Source organism: Misgurnus anguillicaudatus, chromosome 16 (assembly GCF_027580225.2).
Source record: "Misgurnus anguillicaudatus chromosome 16, ASM2758022v2, whole genome shotgun sequence".
Lineage (NCBI taxonomy): Eukaryota > Metazoa > Chordata > Actinopteri > Cypriniformes > Cobitidae > Misgurnus > Misgurnus anguillicaudatus.
The window spans coordinates 23,026,917-23,049,206 of record NC_073352.2 but is presented as its reverse complement, the minus strand read 5'-3'; the positions used below and the strand labels follow the sequence as shown (position 1 = coordinate 23,049,206).

The 22,290-nt window shown below is 37.0% G+C and overlaps 1 protein-coding gene and 1 long non-coding RNA gene across 2 annotated transcripts in view; one reads left to right on the top strand and one right to left on the bottom strand.

Annotated features, from left to right (window-relative positions):
- Window positions 1-4,174: 4,174 nt before the first annotated feature.
- Window positions 4,175-20,241, top strand: LOC129421969 (uncharacterized). The gene is made up of 4 exons (XR_008637230.2): window positions 4,175-4,289; window positions 5,161-5,278; window positions 18,319-18,994; window positions 20,115-20,241. It is a non-coding gene; the product is annotated as an uncharacterized lncRNA (long non-coding RNA).
- Window positions 10,883-22,290, bottom strand: part of tnmd (tenomodulin) — a 50,282-nt gene continuing 38,874 nt past the window's right edge. Inside the window, exons 5-7 of the mRNA XM_073854354.1 lie at window positions 20,133-20,292; window positions 19,661-19,758; window positions 10,883-12,998 (exon numbers count right to left, since the gene is read on the bottom strand). Of these exons, the coding sequence (XP_073710455.1) occupies window positions 12,789-12,998; window positions 19,661-19,758; window positions 20,133-20,292 (468 nt within the window). The 3' untranslated portion in view covers window positions 10,883-12,788. The remainder of the gene's footprint in view (window positions 12,999-19,660; window positions 19,759-20,132; window positions 20,293-22,290) is intronic.

Here is a 22,290-nt window from a genome sequence, read left to right as displayed (position 1 = left end):
ATTGAACTCGGAGAGAACGCAATAATTGGATGCATAGATATGTATAAAGGCTAGATGTGTTACGGCAGAGTGTCTACCATCATCACCTGACGGCCATCTTACCGAGCCCAGTCTCCTGAAAATGCGTACAAACAGCACAAAGTGCAAAACTCGTGCAACACACACGCCAAACTCCACTTTGGCGTGCATGTGATGCGCAAGTCCTTCCCATTTACTTAAACGGGGCATCTTTTTTTGTCGTTTTATTTATTGGTTTCTCAATCTCTTTGCTATTTCCTTACCATCCTCGCCTGGGTTTAGGGTTAGAACAACTTTTTGTTATATAAAAATGACATCCTAACCCCAACTCCAAGCGACCATGGCTTAAATATGGACAAAAACATTGAGAAACCTGTATATTAAATAACCTCATTAAGCAAATCTAAAATCTAACCCTAAACCCAAAGCGAAAATGGTATAAAAAACAGAAAAAAATTGAGAAACCAATAAATAAAATTACAAAAAAGATGCGCTGTTTAAGGGAATGGGAAGGACTTGCGTATCATATGCACGCCAAAGTGGAATTTGGCGTATGTATTGCATGAGTTTTACACTTCGTGCTATTTATACGCATCCTCAGAAGACTGGGTAGTCTTACCACACGCAGCTCGCTCACTCGTAGCATTGAGTTTTAATGGTGCAGGTACTTTTAAAGGACCATAACTTGCTCAATTTTCTATCAATTTTTAAATGGTTTGGTTTCTTACAAACGTTATTAACGTTCGTGGATATAATATGGTGTTTTTAACATGTTTCATTAATTTTCTATCTATGATTGGACTCATACAATTTTTGCCCCTCATCTGCGAACGTGTTTTGCATATGCCACTGCGCAACCTGTTCACGCAGACACCATACGTCATCGCCGCGTTCACGTGCGATCACCTCTCGTCTATAAACAGAGGGAATGGCAAACTTTTCTGCTGAATTGACAACCTGCACAGGAGCCACAAAACGAAATAATTTTTTTGAAACAACACCAAAAACCGTCTGGATTAGCAAAGAGCAAAAACCCAAATTAACATCGGTAACTTTACTGCTTTACCACTAGATGCAAACAACTGCAGGAGGCAAAGGCTCTGAAAGGGTCGTTGCGCTGTTTATTTTGGTAAGGTAGGTAGGCAATATGTTTGTATTGAGATGGATTCAGATATTCTACTTTGATGAAACATTGTGTTGCTTATGAAGTTTGTGTTCCTTTACGAATTAGCATAACAATATAGTTACTACATCTACAGTACTGAAAACATGCTTTAACTAATTCAGTTTTAAACCAGTTTTTTATGTCTATTATTTTGGTAATGTTATTCACTTTGTACTGCAAAGTTACTGCGTATTATTCATGTGTTTTGGAGGCGTGGCTTTAGATGGTGGTTTGAATGGAGGGTGGGATCGTGACTACCATTAACATTTTTCAAAATCAGATACCCTTTAAATGTAAAAGTAAAATTTTTACATTAAAGAGCACCTATTATATAAACTAAAAACAATGTTATTTGTAACAATGTAATGTGATCGCGTGGTTTATGGTTAAAAAAAATCCACATAACGTACATTATAGTTGGTCCTTACTAGCTTATCAATACGAGCCGAATCTGATCCAGAAAATGCAGATTACCAAGCTGATCCATCAACTTTGCCAGCGTGGCTTGAGCAGAACATAGCAGATTGGTAAGGTAAGGATTAGCCTACTAAAACATTAAAACTATGTGCGCATTTGTGATCGTGGAAACGACAAACAACAAGCGCTACTCTACACTGCTCAAAAACGTGTTTAAATCATGGTTTAGCCAGTAGTAAATTATTTAAATATGAAAACATAGACTACTTACAGGGTGTGAGTCAGAAGCAGGCGAAATTATGATAATGCCCGTCGTGTCCACGTCAACAGGGCCAGGAAGTAAACTGTTGCCTACAATCAGTGTGTTTGTTGTAGCCCAAGAAAAGAGATTTACGTTGGAGACGATAACTTGTGTCAACAATTACTTTGGAATTTGTACGTTTTGCATATTGTTACTAATACACACTTACACACTAAATTAAAGTTACATTTTTGTATACATGGCTTAAAGTTTTGACAAAAAATTAGTGGCTAGTGGCTACTGTACATTCACTCTAAAAAAAGCTGTTGTTGTTTTTTAACCAATGCTGGGTTATTGCTTTCCAACCATGGGTTGTAATAACAGCAGTTGGGTTGAAACAACCCAGCATTGGGTCATTTTTAACCCAGCTGTTTGTTGTGTCCAATATTTACCAAGCATGGGTTACAAACATAGATTGTAAAAAAAAGATGGACGGTGCGACGTTGCCCAATTCAACCACGCATCCCGTTCGTTTTCTTCTTCTTCTTCTAGGGTTTTATGGCGGTTGGCAAACCAACTTAAAAGGTGCATTCCCGCCACCTACTGAAAAGGAGTGTGAAGCGCATATTTGAAATGAAGATTTAAACTTAACTGCTCTGTCAAAAAAAAAAAAAAATTATATATACCATTCGTTTTCATGGAGAGGGTGGGGTTTATGACTTTTACTGCAGCCAGCCACCAGGGGGCGATCAAAGGGCCAGCAGCTTCACTTTTCAAGATGTATGAGGGACACCCGGTTACAAACAACAGAATTTTTTGTATTAAAGGGATAGTTCACCCAAAAATGAAAATTCTCATAATTTACTCATCCTCATGTTGTTCTAAACCTGTATGAATTTCTTATTTCTGATGTACACAAAAGAAGATATTTTGAAAAATCATGGTAAACACACAGCATATAGTGCCCATTGACTTCCATAGTAGGAAACAAAATATTTTGGAAATATTAGGATAAATGATGAAGAAAATATTTGGATAAATGATGGTAAGCACACAGTTGACAGTACCCATTAAATTCCATCATTTTTTTTATTCCTACTATAGAGTCAATGGACACACTATCTATCTGTGTTTACCATCATTTCTCAAAATATCTTCTTTTGTGTTTATCAGAAAAAAAGAAATTTATACAGGTTTAAAACAATATGAGGATGAGTAAATGATGACAGAATTTTCATTTTTGGGTGAACTATCCCTTTAAAGGGGTAAGTTGTCACATGGGAGTTGTCATTTATTTTGATGTGTGGGATTGCATGTGCATCAAGCAACACGACCTCTGATATTTTTCTATGCAACTAACTAACTTTTCTACAACCACTACTTTTCAAAAACTATATGGTTAGTGTAGTTAAACAATTTTTTTTGCTGATAGTAATCAATATACCAAAAAAAACATGGTTACTACACTTTTGCTACAATAAAACCATTGTTGTAAAATTAATTTTCGTAAGGTACCTATAATGTAGGCTAAATTTCACACCGTTGTTGTAGTAGTAGTAGTAGTAGTAGTATAAAAAAGTAATGCCACGCTGAGCAGACCGCTCGGCGTATGACGTCACATAATTGTGTCGTCATACCCCGAACGGTCTGCGCAACTCTGCATGACTTCGAAATAACTACAACTAATCTCTACACTTTAAAGAGAAAGAAGTCTTGTATAATTCAAAATAAGTATGTGGTAAAGGTATACAAAGTAAAGTCGAGTTTGTAGCCAGCTGTGGTCTTTAAATCAACACAGCTGTAGAAAGGAGCTCTATGAACGTGCTATTTTTAAAGCAAGACGACAAGTAGCTGCGGGCCAATGACATGCTTGAGGAGAGCGAGTGTTTATTGCACCACGGCCTCTCTCTAGCGTGGAGTGGCGGGGTGGCTGAGAGATGGCGGTCATTAGAAATCTGCCTCAAGCTTCAGATTACTCACACACCAGGATACTGCTGCACACAAAGACCAAACAATGCTTTCATTTCGCTACTGAGCTAAAACTAATGGCCCCTATTCCAATTATGTCTTTTGTTCATCACTTTATATTAACACCAAATTTTAAAGCAGCCGTTTCACGTCGAGGAAGTTAAAAGCAATATTCTGACATAGCTATTAAACTTCTAACCCTGTATCCCTCCGCTGCTTGAATTGATAAAATTTCGCCTTTGAAAAATGAAACGATCAACACGCTTCTTTATTTTCCAAATGCTATATCCGCACACAACCACTGGAGGGCAGTATTGACACATCTTATTAACGGACATTTAACAAGCAATTTGCTCTCTTTCCTCTTGTAGGTCGTATACTGCTTTCGAGCAGAAAGTCTGCTTGTAAAACACAGACAGCCAGCTCCAAATATACGAATGGTTGCGTTAAATCCTGGGAGCTGAAACAAACAGCTTGGAGGTAAATTACAATGCACTTATGATGTGCTAACAAAAGGAATGAATTTGCACGTCTACCTGTGCAATCTGCAGTCATTTCACCTGCTTTACTGCAGACTGGTTGCATGTTTGTCCTCATACTTATGCAGTCACTGTTGCTGCAGGCTTCATTCTTACTTTCAACATTCAATATGGGAAATGCAACTAAATCTATCTGAGCTTTTAACAACCGAAAACAAGCTTTTGTTGGATTTGTTTATAATCTGGATTACATGATTTTCAGTGTAGGGTATATCTTGTTGCTATAGTTACATACAGTACAGTACTGCTACTCTGTAGTTAATTAAAAGTATTGCTAATATGAATTTAGTCATAAAATACTGTGAACATAAGGTTGCTTAAAATAAAAAATGCACTTTTATGCACCTAATCAAAATAATTATTTTGCAAGGTAAATTGTTGACCTCATTCGTGTTTCAGTGTGATGCTTTCATCCCGATAGTTTTAAAGGAGGGCTTCATGAATGCTTTTTCCCTAAAAATTCATTTATGAATTAGCCACCTTATACTTATGAATCCCCATGAGATCAGGGTGATTTTTTAAAAATGCATAGTAAATGTTGTTATTTTGGATACAGAATACATAAAGGAAATAAATGCTGATTACCATGGTTAATTTAAAAATCATTGATATTTTACCAGCCATTTAGTAGTACGCTTAGGGGTTCTTGTAACCATCGGCTGATGTTTTAGTTCACTTCCTGACAGCGTCACATCAAGATGAGTGCTTGTGTCTCAAAGCACTTTCAGGCATTGTGATAAAAGAAACAGGATTGGATGTAATAAGCTTTCTATGAAGTATTTTCAGTTTTTGCTTTGATCCATTTACCCCAGGCCTCTAGTAAATTAGATCTTAGTATTCGCAGACGAAAAAGTGTTTCGAGAAAGATGGCTGATGAAGATTACATTTAGAAGAAAACTGACCATGGAAATGAAACAGATAAACATCAAGGTGAGTTTCAGCTTCCTGCATCTTTGATTTGTGGTGTTGTGCGGTTGTTTGTCACAGACGTGCCATCTTTTGTTTTGAGATGAAAGCCTTGTGTTCTGCTCTTTTTTGTTGCTTTCTCAGAATTGATGTATTTGTCAGTATAATGCCTTTCAAGGTTTTTCCTCATGAGAGTTTCAAATAATATATATGTCTTATTACATGTAACTCAACTGGTTTTACTGTATATAGCTTTAAAGCTCAACTAGAAGGACATGGCCCTGGCAATGCCAAGGTCATTGGTTTAAAGGCTCAAAAGTACACATACAGATAAATATATAGGCTTTCCTTAATGAATCGCAAGGCCACATCCCACGCACATCACTGAGCGTAGAATTTCACAGCTTTTTGCTGTGGCTAACATGTTAAACACAATAAATTGAAAATGGATTACCTTATCTACAACTGTAATACTCCATATGGGCCATTCCACCAAATCTGTGCCATTTCTGTCCCCATGCAAGAAATTGAACGCTAAAATGCATTTAATTGTTATGCAAAGTATTCTGCATTAATCTAACTGCATATTTAAACTATATATAAAACTACATAGAACACAAAATAAATAGCATTTGATGTCTATCCTCACTTACCTTTTAATTAAAAACATTAAATCTTTCAGATATTATTATTTTTTGCATTTCAAAGCCATATGCTTTTGCTTTAAATATTTTCTATTAGAACAATCATAATATTTTAGGTAAAATACCACGTTTTTTCTCCTGGCTCAAAATTAATTGAAAAATGTATTTAATTGAATTAAATTATGACAATTACTAACTGTATATTTTGTAAAACATTAATGAAGCACAACATAGCATTTGTTTTCATTTACAGTTAACAAACAGCAAACAATATAAAATATATACTTGTTGTACAACAGTCACAGACATCATCTGTCATAATTTTCTCCACTTTTGACAAAAAATATTTTACTGCCTTCATTGCTTAATATAATAATAAACAGTTCTGTTAAAGGGATAGTTCACCAAAATGACAATTCTGTCATCATGTATTCATCCTCATGTTGTTCTAAACCTGTATGAATTTCTTTTTTCTGATGAACACAAAAGAAGATATTTCGAGAAATGATGGTAAACACACAGCAGATAGTGATCATTGACTTCCATAGTAGGAATAAAAAATATGATGGAATTGAATGGGTACCATCAACTGTGTGCTAACCATCATTTATTAAAACATTTTCTTCATCATTTATCACAATACTTCCAAAGTATTTTTTTCCAACTATGGAAGTCAATGGTCACTATCTGCATAATTTCTCAAAATATCTTCTTTTGTGTTCATCAGGAAAAAATTCATTCATACAGGTTTAGAACAACATGAGGATGAAGAAATGATGGCAGGATTTTCATTTTAAGGTGAACTATCCCTTTAAGATCCCTAACCTCCTAAGACCTGGGGCCGTATTCACAAAGAATTTTAAGGCTAAAAGTAGCTCCTAACTGGCAAATTTAGGAGCAACTCCTAAAAATAATGGGCGTGTCACTCCTAACTTTAGGACTCCTAATTTTTTTCACTAAAAGTAATTCACGAAGCATTTTAGCCCTAAAAGTAGCACCTAAGTCTGGGACAGCTTAAAAGAAGTCGAGAGGACTCCTAACTCACTAAGACCTATTCACAAAGAATCCTAAAGGCTTAGGTGCTGTCTGATCCTCCTTAACACGGACAGTTTCACCAACTCAAAAGCTTTGCCTAGACTTAAAAGCACACTTTAATGTAAGCATATTGTTTATGACATTTGTTTTTTACAATTCATTACATTCATGACAAGCAGGAAGTTTTTAGAATTACATGAAACAATAATGATATTATATATTTAATATTGTACACCAACGCCATGCTTGCCCGTTTAAAGGCTGCAACCTCAACACTTGACTGCGATTGTAATGCATACCACCGCCTCTCGCAGTCGTCCGAGTCCGCGACATAAGCGGGAATGCTGCATTGATCTGCAAACAAATCCTCTCCCCATGCGCGGGTTGATCCGAAATGAGCGTGTGCCTGCGGTTACGAGTCATCCAAAAATATTTTTTATGATATTCGGGTCGCGGTCGGTCGGGTCTTTGAAATAAAAATGCCAGTAAACTATTTTAAACAATTACTACTTTAAAAAAAATGCGGGCCAGGGAGCGGGTCGGGTATATATCATGTATGATCCAGCGTCTAGTTGGGCTTTTGGCGAGTTCATAATCCACCGTCATTTATTTATTACATTAGGCTTCTTCAATATGGGCAACATTTCCTTGCTTTAAGTAGTTTTTTTAGGCTAATATGTAATAATAGGATGTAAATTAATCAAACAAGTGTTAATGCAATGTCATTTTTTATTATTAGGCAATTGGCGGTTTTCATTTGGGTATTAGCTACCTTGATTTAATTTAATTTCATTCACGACTTTTCTTTTATATATGCATTGCGATGGCATTACTATTATTATTTTGTGTAGGACACAGACATATCTTGATGTTGTAATTCCATGATTTGGTTATTATATTTATTAGTTCTTTCTAACCCCAAAATACTTGGAAGAAATCTGAAAAAAAGACAAATCAAAGCTTGGGTCTTAGGAGGTTAATTATCATTTGCTTCATCTAATAGTGTTATATAATATTTAATAATCATATAAAGGCCTTAAATGAAATAATATTTCAAAATTCTCTCTCCTTTTATCTGTTTTAATCTACTATAGGCAAACTTTAAGTTAAACTAGCTTTTATAATTGCTTTTACACGAATGCATCACATCATGACACTCTTAACTAAATTATTTTGTAGATAAATAACTATGAAGCAACTTGTAACTTGTCAAAGATTTGTCTATAGTTTGCATTATTTGCCTTGAGTCTTAATACGAAGTCTTATTAAATGTGGATAACAGCTCTATCACGTCCATTCTGTGGTTCACTCACTGATCTTTGATTGATTCGCTTGGTGACTGAATTGTTTCAAAGGTTCATTAAAACGAAATGGTTTAAAAGAATCATTCATTTTAAAAGATTGCGATGTTGAACCACCGAACAATTTTTATACATTGTAATAATCAGCTGGTGTCGGCGGTGATTCACCTGCACAACATCCATGAAATTTACAGTAGCTAATAGGTAACTTCTAATATCCACGTGTTTCTTCCCAACCAAGTCACTTAGGTCTGGTGATCTTGTATTACTCTCTGTGGGCAGGACCAAGCTAAAACATAGAGGGTACAGAGCCTTTGCAAAGGCTTTGTTTTAACCACAATCCATGCACAATTTGTATGTGGCGCACATGCACTCCTGATCTGAATTTACAAATCCATCCAGTAAACCCTTTCATAGAAACTGCCAGTAAACAATAAATACAATAATTGTTTAAAAACAACTAATATTATGCTTATAAAAATATGCTGATTTAGCTGATTTTGACACGTCAAAAGATTATACTTAACTTTATGTATGTGCACAATAAATTGATAACTAACAGAACTTGTTCTTCCTCACACAGAGGGTTCTGAAAATTTCTGACATAGAAGAAACAACTAACAAAACATTTAATCAATTTAATTTATTGTAATTAACCTTGCAGCAATATGAATCCAAACCTGCATGGCTTAACCCATCATTGTACTTTATTTTTACATTATTTCTTTTAATTTTAGCTGAATCACACAGAAGTACAATTTTTTATTATTATTATTATTGAATGATTGATTTTATTTCTTAAAACACATTGAGGCAACTTAAAAAACATTATGAATTGAAGAATATCCATGACACCATAATAAAACTATTTCACAGAGTATTAACACTTAATGCCATTTTAATGACAAATTATATTTGTACCACTGCAGTTGAGGTCAAGAAAAATATTCATGAAGCTGTTATAAAACTAAATGACAGAATATTAACACTTAATGACATTTTAATGACAAATTCAATTTGTATCACTAGTAAAAATGGTCAGTTATGTTGTCTTGGTAATGTCAATGTCATGACAAGTTATGATGTATTGGTTAATGTCAAGTCAAAGATATCTCAAACAATGTCATGTCATCATTGTATTAAAAATCTGACTTTTTTCATGTTTAAGTGCTATGATTGGGTCCCCAGTGCTTCTATTAACCTAGAAAATGTGAAAAAGATCAACCCAGTAACTTAGTTTTGGTAAACCATTCTCTACAAGCACATGAAAAAATATGTTGTTGAAATTTGGCTCTCCTTATGATGTCATAAGAAGCTCTTATTATAATAATACCACCCCTTAATCTGCACCATCCAACCACAGCACTGCCATTTAGTGCAGAGAAAAGCACAATTGAGTTTGAATTGCAACAAACCACCATCATTGTGATCAGTGTTTGATTTTCATCCACTTATTTGCATTTTAAGGACCTACAAAGTGGCAATTTTAAAACCACACCTACAAACCTATTTTAACATGCTATAATAAAGTATCTATTGGGTATTTTGAGCTAAAACTTCACATATGTGCTCTGGGGACACCAAAGATTTATTTGACATCTTAAAAAAGTTTTGTGCCATGGCCCCTTTAAAAATAAAATAATTGAAAGAATGACAGTTAATGACAGTTGTCATAAACGTGCATAAAATCTCCTTCATGTTCATAGCACATGTCATGATTATGAATGTGTCTTATTAACACTTCAAGTAAAGTGTTACCGAATGCTATTAGCACATATTCCATGATAAATCTATGCGAAAAACGTACGTCTTGTTACTTTTTGCTGAGCTCATCACCTGTGACAATGTCAATATGCGTTATGAATGTAACATTTGGATGCTATAACATTTAATGTTCGTGTTCTGCGTCCAGCGGTGGCCTAAAAAGCGAAAATCACTTATCCGGCTCAGAAAAACCATCTCAAAACGTGAAATATCAGACTTTTTCAAACAATTATAATTTGTCAAGAACCAGCACTGATGAAACATCTGCTAATAAACAACCGACTCCAGTTGTGGCAGCGTGTGAGAAAGAGAAAATGACAGAGACAAGATCATCTCTCAAAGTGCAAAATTATGTTTTAAAACGTATTGGATTCAAGAAGTGTGTCAAAACAATCGACACAAAAATCCATGCTTTCTTGTGGCACGAATGATCATGCGCAGTATAAAAGACTGCTGTTTTTATTCCAGCGCGTTAACGCATCTCACCTTTGCACCGCTTCCTCGCGCCCAGTGTGAAAATGACTTAAATCTTAAGGATTTAAGCAGTTTGTAGTCACACTGGACTCTTCTTATGTAAATTAGATCCCACTTTTCATGTAAATTAGATTTTATGACAGTAAAATTTGCAACAGATCTCAATTGCTCACTCCTGATAACCACTATAATTTATGGGTGTTATTAAAGGGAAACGTTTAGTGTGGTTACCCAGAAATCACTTTATTTTCTGTATAGAGCTACTTCTCTCTTTATACCTTTACCATTTAGTCTATATTCAACCACTAATGAATCTTCAGGAAAGATTTTAAGTAACTGCAAGTCACTATTCCTCATCTGGTTTGAATACATCAGTGTGTCTCAGCATCACAAACTAGCAGCAGACAATAAAACCTTTACTAAAATTTTATTCACAAGGAAGAAAAACAAAGATGTGTAAAGACTACACAAATTAATTTTATAAAGCATATGGTTAGAGAACTGATTGAAAATCTTAAATGTGCAATTATGGTGTTAGCAATGTCACCACTTAAATGTAGCTGTGTGATCTGTGATCTTCTGTTCTACAAAACAGCTTTTAAGATGCATATTTTCAAAGTTCTACGGGGACTTTGTGGATGTAAAAACCAAGCAGTCATATTTCAGCCTAAATACAATTAAAATAATATTTCTTAACATAAACATGCAACATAAACTCACTTATGGTTTCCAATGCCTCGCATCCACTTGTATTATATAAGACTAGATAAAGAACCATCAGAAAGGGCCTTGACATGCACAACAACACACGCAAAATGAAATTAAAACAATTAATTTTCTGTTTACTGAGTGATAATGTTTGGCCTGCATGGATTGTACAGAACTGACTATGACCATGCTGGGCAAGTTTCTGTTTTGCATTTTAGGATCATGGTACACTGTTAGAAATATTAGTCAATATACGTACCCCAGCTGTTACTGCAAAACATTTTAAAGGTCCTAATATGTACCATTAAATACAGATTTGTATACATTTGGTTCTAATATATACCTTTCATTATAATAAAATGAGCTCTTTAGGTGCAATGCTGTACTTTTTAAAATTGTACAAGCCCCAGTGACAGCTGGGGTAAATATTTAGACAATTTTTTTTCTGACAGGGTAGATCAAGATTACTTACAAAACAAGCAAATAAAAACAGAATGCAGCAGCATATAAAAGAAAATTATATGTCATGACATTTGCAGTATGCTGTACTATAATGCACTAAAATCATTTCAAAACACCATTTTGTTGTACTTTTGTACATTTATCTTTAAAAAAAAAATTGTCATACTGCATATATAATTAGCTAGCGATGTTAAAACTGGATGAACATAGTAAAAAACTTGGCTAAAGAGTTACATGACCTAAAAATAATAAATGCTGATTATTCAATTTAAAAAGCGAAGGACACATTATACATAAACTACCCATATATGACCATAGGATGTTTAGACAAAGAATAACATTTTAGCATATGGGTGATTCTCGCGAAATTAGACTTATGAGGTGTCGTGAAACATTTTGATAAAAAAAGTAAATGCAAAATAAGAAGCATACAGTTACAAACATCTCTTCACGTACTATTTTGCACATGATTTCAAATGACATCATACAAACCAATTTTGTTGTTTTTTCCACATTTAAGTGGAAAATTTTCATTACCGCAACGTGTCCATGACTGGATTTGGCTTCTTTGACATAAAAAAAAAATCTTCAGTGCATGTTATACTATAAACATTTACAGAAAACAAATAGAGAAAATTTTTCTCATCCTCCGCAGCAATTTTGAATCATTGTTTAAGCCCTCAAGGAACTACCTAACATTTTCAAAAAAAAAAAAAAAAAAATTGTTGAAAGGGACATAATTGACTGTGACACTCAAGATGGCTACCAGGTAAACAGTTCTTATTTTTTCTCTCCAGATAAAAGTTGAAATTTTGTTTGTCATAGTACCTAGACAACTTTTTAGTTCTCATTACCGAAACATGAGTTTGTAAATGCATATATTTAATGTAATATCATGTTGCGGTAATGACAATTTTTGATAATGATAATCTAAAAAAATGTAATAATTCTATAGGAAATATTTTTTAAATCCTCTAAAAATAATGTGCAAAAAATTGGCTTCAAGGGCTTTTAAAAAACAATCTGATGCTGGACACTTTCTAAGTCTGGATTTCGTGAGAATCACCCATATGTGATGTTTCACACAAATGAAACTGCATTCTCCTGAGCAGTATACTCTAGCACCATTCATTCAGACTCTCTTCCTCAGATTCGTCCCAGCATCCTTGCTATCCACCAGTTGCAAGGCATGACAATCTGACAGATGACCCGTCCTCCCTGGTAATAGTAGGGATATGGCCAAAAGCCACCCAGGGGCTCGTAATATCGCCGGCAGTAACGGTACCCGCGTCGACAGTACTGGCAGCAGTAGCCCTGCTCGTCTAGGCTGTTGTCCAGCTCCAACCCAATTTCTCTCTGCGAACACAGTGAGTCAACAGGGTCAGAACATCAGCCAAACAACAGTTGCAATCTCACCACAGGGCTCAAGACTGATGGGTTGATTTTAGCAATAAAAAGCTGGGCTCCAAAGGCGAATGAAGAGTGATTATGGGGCGTAGACATGCAATGATAAAAACCCTGTCATGCTCAGATATGTCAGGGATCAGAGTGGCATTTAAAGTAGACGGTCTTGATATGATATAACGCCCTTGACCTTTCCATTATGCCGGAGGTGGCATCGTTCTGCTTTAGCATCTCTGATTCCAGTCTCTTAAACCTGCTGCATGACCGTTCTCAATCAGAGCGAGTCTGACACCGGCAGACGCTGAGATAATTACACTCTTCCTTTCATCCCATCCCTCCCACTCCCATAAAAGCATAGCCTGGGCGCTTCAGTCCGAACGGCGAGCCATGGCCTCATTTGAGCTTAGAAATGAGAACTCTCCCCTGTGCACTTGCATGCCCTCCTTTGACTTTGGCACAAAGCGAATGGCACGTTCCTACGGCAATTAACATGGTAATGATCGCCCAACAAGGATCGGTTTATTTGCTCTTCCAGGCAGGGTGTGAATTGGTGTAAGGGCTAAATGAAAGCGGAGTGAAAGGTAAATTGGGGAGAATTAATGGCCCTTGGCCCTCTCTATTGTGATCATGTACGCGTGCCCTCTCCATATTACCCAGGGCTCAGTGCCATGCCTTTGATCTGCCCGCACAGCGAGGTGGGCTCTGAGAAGGACCACTTAACTTTGTATCTTCTGTAACTGTTAAGTAGATAGTACAGTGAACTTACACGGTTTCATTTCAAGGCAAAGACACAATATGACGTTATTTGGCTGATTAAAAAACACTGTTGCGGGTCTAGTCACCTCAGTTGATCTGCATACGATTGACAGATCGCTTGGTTGGCTGGCAACCAGATTTGCTGTTGGGTAATGACGCAAACTAGAGTAAGGGGCGGAAAATCGGGATTGGAGTGTGCTGTAGTGCTCGGAAGAAAATATCAAAGGCAACTTATTCATTCAAGGGTGTTGAAGTGTCAACTGTACATGTTTTCATTAATCTCTGTATATAAATATAGTGCGAGTTGTAATTACTAGCTTTGTTTTTTTGGGGGGTTACAAGGAAACATGCCTCTGTATATAATGTATACATATCATGTTGTGTGGAATAAACAGGTAAACAATTATCATTATTTATCTTTCAGTTTTGAGATAGACAGACACAATGATCCAAATTGTAGCATGGGTGTATGTGTGTGTGTGTGTTTGTGAAGACGCATAATGACACGCATTTCTTTTTCTCATCCCTCATTATGTTCTCCATAAACGTAGCATGTATGAGTTTTCATGAGCTCACTATGCGATGATGAATGGACCGAAAATTGCATTCTCCTAATGATTGGACTGCTGCGGGAGAAAACAGGATGATGTCTGTAGCGTTTGATTTATTACTCTCACAAATGCATGAAGACAATTACTGATCCATAATGTTTGTCAGGTTTAGGGTCAAGAGTGTTGAGACAACAATTCATTTTGGAAACGGCACAAAGCCTGTCAGCGTGGTACTCTTTGCTTTATCGGGCTTTTACAGAAAAACCAACTGCCCGCATGGAAGGTGGATGTTATTTAGAAAAATAAGAGATTTTTTTTGGAGAGTGAAACGTGTGGTTAGGATAAAACGAAGTATAAATGGTATTGTTTCACCGAGGCAAATTTATCAACTGAAACGAGCAAGTGTGTGTGTGTGTTAATAACTAACAAGCTTGAGACGTACAGTACAGTATATGTTCGTGACGAGGAATGATGCACTTTGGGAAATGTTGTCAGTCATGCATAAACAAGTAAGAGTAATTAAGAGCTGGTGCCTATCGCTGACTTAAGCGTTTTGTATCAGACATCACTGTCATGTTCTCGCTTGTGTTTAACATTACAGACAGCCCATGGAGTGTGATGTAGTAGCATTTAATGTGAAAAGTAGGAAAGCTCCTCATTTATTACGGCATGTCACATCATACAGTTGATTCTTAACTTGACACCATGTAGAGTTATTTCACAGACCACCATTACTCAATGGATACATCATCTTTTAAAGTTAATAAAGACACAAGAGATACTGTTTCACAGAATTGTATTAAATATATATTAACACTATGGTGAGTGTATGGTCCGTTATGCATTCAACTTACTGGCAGACAGATTTAACAACCTCATATTCAGTACCACCGCTCCCTATACACAGAGTACGCAGTATGGTATGTGTATATTATGTATACAGTATGGCGACGAGCCATCCCCACATCTCCCACGTCCGACAACTGACCGCAGATTATCAAATGTGTGTTCGATGGCGCTGCGCAGATTGATCAGAAAAAAAACATCTACCGCAAGAGCGATTAGAAAGCATGTGGCGCAGTCTGCTCTCGCGATAATTTGATATCATACGCCATCCGTTTGCACAGTAACACACGTCACAATTGATGGACAGCTATTCCCGGGATGTAACTTCAATTGTTTTAATGATTGTGCTGCGTTTTGTGTTTTGAAGCATAAAGCAGCGGCCCTGCTCATATTGTTCAAAACCTGTATGAATTTCTTTTTTCTGATGAACACAAAAGAAGATCTTTTGATAAATGATGGTTAACACACAGCTGATTGTACCTATTGACTTCCAGAGTAGGAAACAAATATTATGGAGGTATTTTGATAAATGATGGGAAGCACACAGTTGATGGCACCCATTGAATTTCATCGTGTTTGTTTTTCCTACTATGGAAGACAATGGTTACAATCAGCCGTGTGCCTACATCATTTATCAAAATTTCTTTGTGTTCATACAGATTTAGAACAACATGAGGATGAGAAAATAATGACAGCATATTCATTTTTGGGTGAACTCTCCCTTTAAAGCAACACTATGTACTGTAGTTTTTTTTACCTTTAAATAATGTCTCTAAAATTATTTCAGTGATAGAACAACTTTTAACTGGACAAATTGTACTGTTGCTGCAACCTGAGCAACCTCCTAGCTGCTACAAGCACACTCTGAAAGTGGCGGTGGAGGGTAAAGCACACAGCCCCGCCCCTCCCCCTGCCTGCAGAAGAGTGTCTGATGATTTATGGAAACTACATAGTGTTGCTTTAAGGGAAGATTTATTTTAGTGTCAATGTCAAGTCTAATGTGAAGTTTTGATCATTTTGATTACTTTACTGATGGATGTATGAGCCGGCATGATGGCATTTTAATGTAAAATGATTTGTTTGTGTTCATCTGAAGAAAGGCAGTCATGTTGCATGAGTGTGAGTAAATTAAGAATGTTCATATTTGTGCAAACATTCCTTTAAATGGTATCCCAACTCCAAACACATGTATGGCTAAGGAGATTAACACTGGTATGAATGTGAAATTAAAAACGGTACAAATGTAATAAACTTTGAAAAAAATCCTTTCACTTGGAGGCCATTTACATGATGTCAAAAGGTTGCAATAAAAACTTGTTCTATTAAAGCAGGGGTGTCCAAAGTCGGTCCTGCGGGCCTGTGTCCTGCAGAGTTTAGCTAAAACTTCCCTCACCACACCTGCCTTAAAGTATCTAATCTGCCTAGAAAGACCTTGATTAGCTGGATCAGGTGTGTTTGATTAGGGTTGGAATAAAACTCTGCAGAGACACAGGCCCTCCAGGAGCATGATTGGACATCCCTGTATTAAAGGATTAGGGTTAGGGTTAGTAAAATGATGTGAAACAGAAGATGAAAGTTGTAAATGCACATGGTGGCTGTATGTGGTCTTGACACCCGGATGCTATTAAATCTTTACCTGTCATTTTTAACTCGTCAATTAAGAGAAAACGCTTCTCTGCCAATGACAAGTTTTTCCGCCAATCCGTATTTTCATTATTATCCACCAGGTGGTGCTCTCACCCAACTTATAAAACCCGGAAGCAACCCCTTAGGGCAAACAGTAATAACCCTGTGTATGTTTTGATCATCGCTCTGAATCTGATCTCTATCAAAAGTCCTTCACAAAAATGCAGTTATCTCAGCCTTTTATTTATATACACTCACCTAAAGGATTATTAGGAACACCATACTAATACTGTGTTTGACCCTCTTTCACCTTCAGAACTGCCTTCATTCTACATGTCATTGAATCAACAAGGTGCTGAAAGCATTCTTTAGAAATGTTGGCCTATATTGATGGATAGCATCTTGCAGTTGATGGAGATTTGTGGGATGCACATCCAGGGCATGAAGCTCCCGTTCCACCACATCCCAAAGATGCTCTATTGGGTTGAGATCTGGTGACTGTAGGGGCCCTTTTAGTACAGTGAACTCATTGTCATGTTCAAGAAATCAATTTGAAATTATTCGAGCTTTGTGACATGGTGCATTGTCCTGCTGGAAGTAGCCATCAGAGGATGGGTACATGGTGGATGGACATGGTCATAAACAATGCTCAGGTAGGCCATGGCATTTAAACGATGCCCAATTGGCACTAAGGGGCCTAAAGTGTGCCAAGAAAACATCCCGCACACCATTACACCATTACTTTTTTTTAAATGCTGGCGGGGAAAGAGTTAAAAACACAAGAACATCAACGTCTTCTGTTCACCCATTTCAATATGAACCAGAGAGTAACATAAATGAACACTACAGAAAACACACAAATAAAAGATGATGAAAATAAAGAAAGGTAAGAAGGTGGGAGTGGGGAAAAACATTGTGACAACCATTACACATCATAGAACCAAAATGGCCCCCTCCCAGTTTAAAATGAGGATTACATGTTCTTTGATGTGTTTCTATCAATTCATTTTTTTTGTAGAAGGCAAATATAATGTATTTAAGCATACACGTCTTCATAGTCGATGTACCTTTTAACTCGGTAGAGTGATGTAAACATCTGGAATGGGAAGAGGTTTAAGTTTGCAGCCTGCTACTAACTTACAACTGAAATTCATAACTGATAAAATGATAGCTTTATGTTTAATTAAATGTTTACATACCTGTTTGATAATTTTCAGGTTAAAGATACTAAAGAAGCTGTACATGGACACTTATATGGATAATCTTCATATTTCATGTTTTAAATTGACATACTATTTTATATTTCTTCAAAAATAATAACAAGTAACATAAGTACATTTTACCTAAAGTTGTTTTTCTATAATTTTTACTCACCTACGCTGTGTATCATTAGTCAACAAATCTTTAGCAAATATTGCAAGTGTATTCAAGGTCAAAGGCACGGTGGTGCAGTTTCAATTTATCTAAACTGATAATAATTTTCTCCTCCACAGGTTTCTTGTGGGCGGTGCTTGGCTTCCTTGCCTCTCCTGACAACATGCTCCGATTCAAGTGCTGCTTGACTGAACGGTGCATCTCAAGTTCACACAAAACTGGGGAAGCAGGTTTAATCAGTGATCTGTAAGCCTGAATACTTTCAGCCTGGACACAGGGTCACAACGCCTACCGTTAACAACCGCAGCACAAATCTGAGGTCCAACTGGACCCAATCATCGTAGGCTTGTCCTCCTGATGTAGGTCAAGGACCATGATGCAATTTCTCAGCGTGGCCGGATGATAGTTTTTCAGTTTGAAAGATATCCAGAGCTGCGCTGGTGTGCGACGCATCAGCATGACAGGACTCGGCAAAGGTCAGCCTCGTATATCTCGGGCCTTCTGTGACAGATACTTTGATGATTATTTATAAAACGTGCACAGCGGGAAGAGACCTGTAGAATAAAATGAATTCCCCACCTCGGCGGCAGACACTGGCCAATGGGAAAGCCAACAGGTTTAGGTCTTGGAGTCTTTTTGAAAGGTCTGGGATGTCTGGCTTCCCAGCGGCATCTACATGAGTCCAGATTCCAATTACCCGAAGCTACATCCCCTCTGACGTTCACAAAAGCCTTTGTTATCGCTCTGCCCACAAACACAGCCCGTCCGCGCTTAGCCTTGGAATTGGCAGGATTGGTATGTATTAACCAGCTGATAGAAGGAGAGGATTTCAAATAAGAAAGGTGGTTTCATCTGGGTTTGCTTTAATTATATGGAACGCAGCGCCCGCTGTCGCTGGACGAGGTAGGCAGGCAAGACATTCCTGGGCCTCTGCAGATAAATACGCCTAGTTTTTCTTATCCATGTGTTCAGAGGCTAGAAGTCACAAGCTGGTTAAAGAGTTATTATTTATATATATATATATGAAGTGCGAACGTTTTCAAACGCGTTAATGCATGCGAATTCACCATCATTGAACATATGCTTTACTACACGCAAGAAATAAATGACAATCTTTTGGCCGCCTGATCCTTTATGCTTTGATAATTAAAGCATGATTAATATATTTATCTATTCATTAATGAGTGACCTTGCAAGGCTACATAAAAAAAGAAAGGCAATGGCTTAAAGGAATCAAGCTTCCTTTGAAGGCTAAATATCCCTCTCCATTAGCTGCAAGTCATTAAGGGAGTCGTAAGTGAACTGGCCTGATTTAAGTAGATATATAGAGCAATTTCAATGCCCTGTGGTCCATATAGTCTGTTTTAAGCTAGGAAAGGGAACTTCAATAAATGAGCGATTTATATGAAGAAAGAGGTCTTGCTCAACCGCAGTCTGAACTTACTTCAGGCTCATACTTACATAGTCGTTTACTGGTAGCTCGTCCATGACATCTCTGGTCTGACGTGGTCCTCTTGCCTCCAGCTCCTCAACATCTTCTACATCATGAAAATCAGTATCTCTGTCAGGGAGGAGAAGAGGAAGAGACAATTATCAGTACAGTCATGCTGCTAAACATTGAAATGTGCTACTGACAAATTTGTTAGCTGTTTTTTGATCTTATAAATATAAATGCTGGAATGCCCAGAGTTAAGGTTTTAGAAGTTTGTTCGTAAAACTTTTCTTCAAACATAGTGCTACTTGTTCAAGATGATTTAATCAATGATTGCTTAAAACAGCTCTTTGCTGCTTTATTTAAAATTCTCTGTATTTATTTATTTCCTTTTCCACTACAAGGCAAGAAGCATGAGAGAGCAAAAGAAATGACTTTACCCTTCAAGAAAGCTAAAATGTTATTTCTTTGGTTGATTTAAAGCTGGTCTAGCTTTGGTACCTCTGAGAGGAGATGGATGGATCCAGTGCATGGGTAACTCCTGGCAAACCTCCCAGATTTTGGAATTGAGCAGAAATGTTCGATTGGAGATGGGTTCCTCGGCGGGGATCCATATCTGTGAGTCCACCACCTGCATATCTACCTCGCTCACCTCACCCACCTGTGAATACAATGTACAAGACTCATTCATACAGTCCAACCATGATAACGCTGGGAATCTGCTTTATTATGTTGCCCTGAATCATTTCTCTCTCTCTCTCTTTCACTTTCTCTCTCTCTCTCTCTACAGGGAACCCAAGAACAAACTGCTGACCACAGTTAAAATATTTCATTTGACCTCTCTTAAAGACCATAGCTGTACCTTCCTATAAAACAGACTTATTTCTTTCTTAGTATATGCCCTTTTCTGCAGGCACTAAAGGTGTTGCATTTAAATTCCCGCAGCTTTGGAGATAAAAAAAGACTGATGACTTCAAGACTTGTGTGCTATGCTGGTTTAAAAGCATAGCACTGATTTATCGCTCGCATGAAGTACAATGTTATGCATACAACCAATATTTATACGACTAATATTAATGAGCTTAATTTGTTGCGTCTGCAGTTCATGAGCTGTAAAGTAAACTATTATTGCTTAATGATGGTTATTGCATGTCAGTTTGATGTAATTGAGATTTAATCTAATGTAATCACATGACGTGTGTGTTTGTTGACCTTGTAGTTATGTGTAAATAGAAATGCAAACAAACTGTCCTCGTATTCCCTTGTTAATAAGCGGAGAGACCACATGACGAATATTTTTACAAGGTGATTTTCTCCCCCACTAGAGCTTAACTGCACATTAGTTAAGCTTGATGTAAAATCCTGAGGCTATTGTCTGAACCACTGTCATTTTTATTAGCTTCCTTACTTTTCCCATCTATTCGCTCTTCCGCTCAACTTTTTTCTTGCTTGCTTTTATTGGAAGTCATTTTTAGTGCCATTTCTTTTGTTGGGGAGTGACACTGGGTGCTTTTCGGTACTTAAATTAATGCCTCCTTGTTTCCCTGTGTCTACATTTTATAAAAAGACTTAACTGACCTATAACAGTTTTAGATTTATCTGAATTAAAGCCCCAATCTTAGCCTTTCTTTATTACAGCGTGTGCTAAACTAATGATGACTGGAAGGACAGTCTGCATGACTCAAAGTGCTGTTTTAGTCTAAAATTAAAACCAAGGCCAGTGGTGCAAACACTTTAATTGGCCATCTTAACTGCTCAAGCAAAGCAGACCTTTTCTATAAGCAAACAAAGGTTAGGGCACTGATCCTGCGCCACGATTACTACATTTCTTGAGAAGCCGCCTGATAAGTTTAAAGTTGGATTTCTGGGTTGTAGATAAAGAAGTGTTAAGAGGAAAGAGCAAGATACGTCTAAACAGAATCATGAAACTTTTTAAGTGAGGGGAATTAATTAATGGCTACAAAATTGTTTTGGCGCCTTTCCACTGCACAGCACCCCACGGTTTGGCCTGGGCCAGGTCGGGTCAGCTCACCTCACCTCACTTTGGCTTGGTTAGCTTTTCCATTGAGTTTAGTAACACTTCAGAGTGGGAGGGATTATAGGCGTGTCGTTATATTGCACTGCCTACTGCTGTGACATCATACAAGTGGGAGCGTCCTTGTACATTCCCATACATTCATTTATTTCTCAGTCCGCCACAAAACTTAAATTGACCACCACAAATAGATGTTTTCACATCGCTTTTATCACTACCTCTGTCTCACATGACAGTTTCTGTGCAAACACCCGTGGCGTCAGTCGACGCGCTTCGCTTAAGTTGCATTTAAGCATATATGCCAACGTGCGTGTTGCGAATCCCTGCTGAAAAAAACAATAAAACCATTACAGAAAATAATTTATTGGGAATTTTATTGGTTCTAGTGGAATATGGCCCAAAACACACTACAGTGTATTGGTTTTTGTTGGTCTCTAATGGTATGTATTGGTCCTATGTATTGGTTCTAATGGAATATGTATTGGTTCTAATGGAATATTGCCCAAAACACACTACAGTGTAATGGTTTAAAGGTAAAAGCTAATGGTTCCTATTGGTATTTTAATGGAAACCATTAGAATTTTCTGTAATGGTTTTATTGTTTTTTTTTTCAGCAGGGATGTG